General features: G+C 47.2%; 1 protein-coding gene across 1 annotated transcript; it reads right to left on the bottom strand.

The window, feature by feature from the left end:
- Positions 1-1,783: 1,783 nt before the first annotated feature.
- Positions 1,784-5,318, bottom strand: LOC123122056 (receptor kinase-like protein Xa21). The gene is made up of 2 exons (XM_044542189.1): positions 2,526-5,318; positions 1,784-2,437 (listed from the first exon to the last, which is right to left on the bottom strand). The coding sequence occupies exons 1-2, from the start codon at positions 5,221-5,223 to the stop codon at positions 2,145-2,147; spliced, it is 2,991 nt and encodes a 996-aa protein (XP_044398124.1). The 5' UTR covers positions 5,224-5,318; the 3' UTR covers positions 1,784-2,144.
- Between the last annotated feature and the right edge of the window lie 202 nt (positions 5,319-5,520).

Raw genomic sequence — 5,520 nt, 5'->3', positions numbered from 1 at the left:
TCGGGCTTTGTCTGGCCCGAGGGATGGCCAGGTATAATCCAGACACAACACGACCCGGCATGGTTTAGGTGGTGTTTGGTTCTCTAGTCCTAGGACTTTTTCTAGTCCCAACTAAAAAGTCTCTAGTCCCTAAAAAGTCCCTCCCTGTTTGTTTCCAGAGACTAAAAAGTCCCTAGTCCCTTCCTAGAGGTTATTAAATGACCATGTTGCCCCTAATATATAGAAAAATAACAATCAAACAACACCATGGAGTGGCGGGCCAATGGGTGCATGGAGGGGCATTATTGGAAAAGTCCCAAAAAGTCCCAAAAAGACTCTCCTTGAGAGTCTTCTTCATTTAGTCCCAAATGCCTAGTTTAGTCCCTAAAAAGTCCCTCCTGTTTGGTAAAAAAGTCTCTAAGGGCAATGTCCAACGCGGACGCTAGCGGAGGGGCGCCAGGATAGGTATCCTGGTCAACTGGCAGTTCCGCTTTTAATTCCTGGCGTCGCTCAAGCATCAATGCAAGAAGTAGCAGCGAGCGCTTCAGCCACTTTTGCTTTGCGGGATAACATGCACCGATTTTATTAGCGCCTATAAACTAGCGCCTCGCGTTGAAACAAACCAACGCTTAGATAGTTTTCTGATTTTATGATATATTTTTATTTTCCTAAGCGCCCGTATAAACGGCTTGCATTGAAGATGCCCTAAGAGGGACTTTTTCTAGTCCCTACACAAAAAAATCCCTAGAAACAAACACCCCCTTAAACGGTCCAGGCATGACACGACCCACCCACCGGCGGCAGGCGCACCCGTGATGGCGCCAATCCCGGAGCGTGGCAGCTTCCCTTTCTAGCCCTCCGCGGCCGGAGGCGCGGCGCCATGGCCAGGAACTCCCCGAGCGTCGGCGGCATCAAGCGGAGCTCCTCCGCGAGCCGAACATCCTCGTCGTCGGCAATGTCGGCCCAGCGCAGGCCGCGCTGCACCCAGGCCGGAGGAGCAGAGGACAGGGAAGCCGGATCCCTTCTCTGCCCGGCCACCACAGAGTCCATGGCGTTGGCGGAGGCGGACGGAACCATCAGGTCGCCGTGTATCCGCCTTGGTTACGTGCATTCAGGATTCCAGGTCTGGTGGTTCGGTATGTGCTTCTCGGCTCTTGCTGATTCCGCCGCTGTCGCATGGGCGGTTGAATGCATGAGAGAGCCCACGGCTGCTTATGTGCTTCACCGGCATTGTAAATCAACTTCAAGTTCAAGGAATCAAGGTACGGAACTGCTATATATAGAAGTCCAATTCCCTTGAAGTAATAATTTAATTTACTAATTTGACAAGGCATGATTATAATTTAGAAATCTAATGTCGCTCCTCCTTTAATGTTCCAATGATTGAAGGATGGAAAGGTAGAATACAATGAAAATAGACTTGTGTTTCAAGCCCATTGCTGAAAATGCAAATGCACCCGAGGAAATAGCTGCAAAGGTCATATCTGATGAGATCATCGACATGATCGACGATGGTACGTATTCTTGTGTGGTGCCTTTGGAACGATTATTATTTTCCTTGCACCCCTCATGTCCAAATCCTAGCTCAGCCCCTGATTGTTTGTGTTAGATGTAATAAACAGAAAATTACAGAGTGCATGAGATGCTTATAAGTTCCTTAGGTAATCATTCACGGTTCTTTCATGGAAACATATGATGTTACTGTTTGTTATTGGGGTTCAACAATTGTTTGGCAACGCAGGCTCTTGCCACCACTTGGATGATATGTACTGCTAGATCTAGCTGACTGAATGATGATGTGCATTGTCTGGTCATGGAAGTCGAGCTATATACATGTCAATAATACTGACTGGATTCCGATAAATTTCAGTCACATTAGAATAGTCACCTTCCCGAAGTGTTTCTATAAAATCTAAAGATACATTTCTGTCAAGAAACTAGCAGATGTATGAAAAATGTAGAGAGACACATGCTACTAATTGAAGAATAGTGCTCAAAATACTTTGTATGGTAAACACAATAGGCTCTGGCATCTGGGCATGCATTCATCAAAAGATTAAACCTTCCTCTACGCGAGGAAATCTTTGATAGACCGCAACTCTTTGATGGTATCTTTGATCAACATTCTACTCACGGGCATTTCCTGGGAGCAAGATACTCCGAGTCTAAGAAGTGAGGTCAGTGCAGTCAATCCTTCTCTCGTCAGAAGGATCATACGTTCTTGAAAAAGTAGAAGAGTCATCTGTGGCTGGCGACCCCTTCTTGATGTGGGAAAAAAGCCGCATGTCAACAACGTCCATTACTCCACCATGTATGGCCATTTCAGCATACTTGTGGAGATTTAATCCTTGTATGAACATGCTATCGGTGGGCCTCTTCCCAGTTACAATTTCTAAGATGAGAATTCCGTAGCTGTACACATCTCCTTGTATAGAGATCACATTTCCAGCACCATACTCTATAACATTGAACATTTGAAGATATTAGCATTTCGGTGATGTAAACCGTTTTAAGGAAACATGGGGAAGAAAGTGAATCGGACAAACCTGGAGCAGCATACCCAATTGTCCCTCTAAATCCCATCGAGCTCGTAGAGTTTTGGGGAAAAGAGTTTCCCTCGGTAAGAATCCTAGCAAGTCCAAAGTCACCAACATGGGCTACCAAATCAACATCCAAAAGTACATTGCTTGGCTTAAGATCACAGTGAGCAATTGGTGCAGCGCCATAGGAGTGAAGATAATCCAGTGCATATCCCACATCCAGTAGTATGCTCACTCTTTTAAGGAGATCCAAATGCTTCTCCTCATTTTGGTCTGGATGCAACCAATCTTCTAGACTTCCATTAGGCATGAACTCAAAGACGATTGCTTTGAAGTCGTCCCCTTTGGAATCAATGCTTGAACACAATGTCATTATCTTGACAAGATTTCGATGTCGAGTGTTTCTGATTGCTTCGCATTCCACTGTGAAACTTTTGAGTGCACCCGGTGTTTGGAGTTTAAGTACTTTGATAGCAACAATATTTGCACTGTCACCCCTATCTCCGCCTAAGTTCCCTTTATATACAGAGCCAAAAGTGCCACTACCCAACAAGTTTGCTGTGGAGAAACCATTTGTTGCTTTTGCCAATGTAAGGTAAGAAACCGAAGGGTAGCCTTGGATACTTGCAGTCGAAGGGTTACGATTTGATCTTTGCTTGTTCCAAGCAAGCAGGAAAAAGACCAAGAAAATGACACCCAACACCGCAACTAGGGGAATAATGATTGTTTTCAATAGAAGTTTGTTCTTCTTTGATGATTCAAAAGAACATGGGGGCAGGTGAAGATCCTGGATTCCACCACAAAGTTTATCATTACCTTGCACTGAAACTGTAGTAGCATTCGTGAAGATACCGGTAAACGGCACTTCACCAATGAAGTTATTGAAGGAGAGGTTTAGATAGTGAAGTGTGTTGAGGTCCTCCAAAAACTTTGGCATTTGGCCTGATAATTTGTTGCTTGAGAGGTCTAGGATTTCTAAACCCTTCAGTCTGCTCAAGAGTGGCGGAATACTACCTTCCAGGAAATTGTTTTGAAGATATATGTTTTGGAGAATCTCGCAGTCACCAAGGGTAGGAGGGATTTCATGTGATAATCTATTTGACGCCGCTCGGAATTCTACAAGGTTTTTCAGATTTCCAATTTCAGACGGTATCGACCCCTCCAAACAATTATAGGAGAGATCCAAACCTAGAGAGAGTGTGCTGATGTTGAATAAACTACTGGGAATTATCCCTGTCAAGTTGTTGGTTGAGAAATCAATATTCAGCAAGGATGCCAAGTTCCCCACAGTACTTGGTATGCTACCGCTGAAAGTATTGTACCCGAGATACAAGTTGCTTAACTGAGTAAGATTTCCGATGGTCAACAGGACGCTCCCACTTAAATTGTTCCTTCCCAGGGACAGATCTCCCAAGTTGGTAAGGATGCTCAAAGAAGATGGAAGAGTTCCCGTGAGAAGATTATTCTCAAGGGATAGGACCTGCAACTGGAGAAGATTTCCAATTCTTTCAGGTATGTTCCCTAGTATCCGGTTACGAGAGAGGGACAGATATACGAGCGACGTTGACAGGTTAGAGATCGACGAAGGAAGCATCCCTCCTAATTCGTTTGAGGCCAAGTCCAGATATTGTAACTGGGAGCAATTGGATAAGGTGGACATGAAGTTCCAGTCACTTGGAGTCGTAGCTTGTAGCAGATTGTTCGAGAGAGCCAGCGATTCAAGATTCTGCAAGCCTCCAACCTCTGGAGGAACCGTGCCACTAAAGAAATTGTACCCGAGCTCAATTCTTTGCAGCTCGGAGGAATTTGCCAATATGGCAGGGACATGGCCATGAAACTGGTTGTAGCTCATGTAGAACAATTGGAGAAGAGGGAGGTTAGCGAATGCGCCTGCAGGTATCGTGCCACTGAGCGCGTTGCCAACAACGGATAATCCTTTCAAGGAAGAAATGTTCCATATTGGAGGAGGGATGAGTCCAGAAAGGTTGTTAAACTGGAGCGAAAGCAAAGAGAGGTGGGGCATGCAACCAAAAGATGATGGAATGGCCCCTGACAGAGTGTTGTTCCCAAGGTTGAGTGTTTGGAGCGAAGACAGGTTGGCTATCGACGGCGGAATCTGCCCCGACAAATTGTTGGCGAAAAGGTTGAGGATCTCTAGATTTTCCAGGGAGCCTATCTGGACAGGGATCTCACCTTGGAGGAGGTTATTCCTGAGATTGAGGACCCGCAGCTTAGTGCACCTTCCCAAAGCTGCCGGGATGCTTCCTTGGAGGGCATTCAGGCTGAGGTTCAGCACCTGCAGCCTGCTCAGCCGACCAAGCTCCGGCGGCACCTGCCCGCCAAGGTCGTTGTCACCAAGGTTGAGTGTCCTGAGGAAGGTGAGGTTGCCCAAGAACGGCGAGACGCGTCCCCCCGCCAGGTGGGACGAGTTGAGGTTAAGCGCGACGACCCTCTCGGGGTGTCGACGGCCGCAAGTGACTCCTCGCCACCTGCACAGGGGGTTGGACGTGTTCCATGAAGACAGAGCACCTGCCGGATCCGAAAGCTCCGACTTGAACAAGAGGAGATTGAGCTCGTCGGCCGGGCCACTGCTGCTAAGCACGGCCAGCGACGCGGCCGTCGCACACGAGCAGAGCCACACCGAGAGGCATTGTAACGCCACCGCCCGCATCATGCGGGGGAAAGGACACGACGGAGCTTGCATCGGTCGTAGGATAGATAGCAGTAGCTTTGGTTAATGGCCACAACTCACGAAGTTCTGCTGGGAAGACGAGAAGTGATGGTGTACGGTGGTGCAGCCTTGCAGCAAGCTACTAGTAGAGAGATACACGCATCTATAGCCCTGTCTGTAGTCAAGTAAGCGTGTCAAATGCCTGGACGTCAATGGTCCGGTCTTCGGTTCACATTGATGATGTTGGTTCGACGCTGAAGTATGAACGTCGTCCCTCGAGATGCTAGCGCTGCAAACTTGACTGGAGTCGTTGGAGTTTAGAAAGTCTTG

This window comes from Triticum aestivum, chromosome 5D (assembly GCF_018294505.1).
Source record: "Triticum aestivum cultivar Chinese Spring chromosome 5D, IWGSC CS RefSeq v2.1, whole genome shotgun sequence".
In the NCBI taxonomy this organism is placed as follows: Eukaryota; Viridiplantae; Streptophyta; class Magnoliopsida; order Poales; family Poaceae; genus Triticum; species Triticum aestivum.
This window is presented reverse-complemented; position numbering and strand designations above follow the sequence as displayed.

Excerpts from the sequence above, each read along its gene's own strand:
- LOC123122056 (XM_044542189.1), bottom strand. The coding sequence starts at position 5,223 with ATGCAAGCTCCGTCGTGTCCTTTCCCCCGCATGATGCGGGCGGTGGCG. Across the intron at positions 2,438-2,525 it reads AATTGGGTATGCTGCTCCAG|AGTATGGTGCTGGAAATGTG; the intron begins GTTTGTCCGATT and ends TCAATGTTATAG.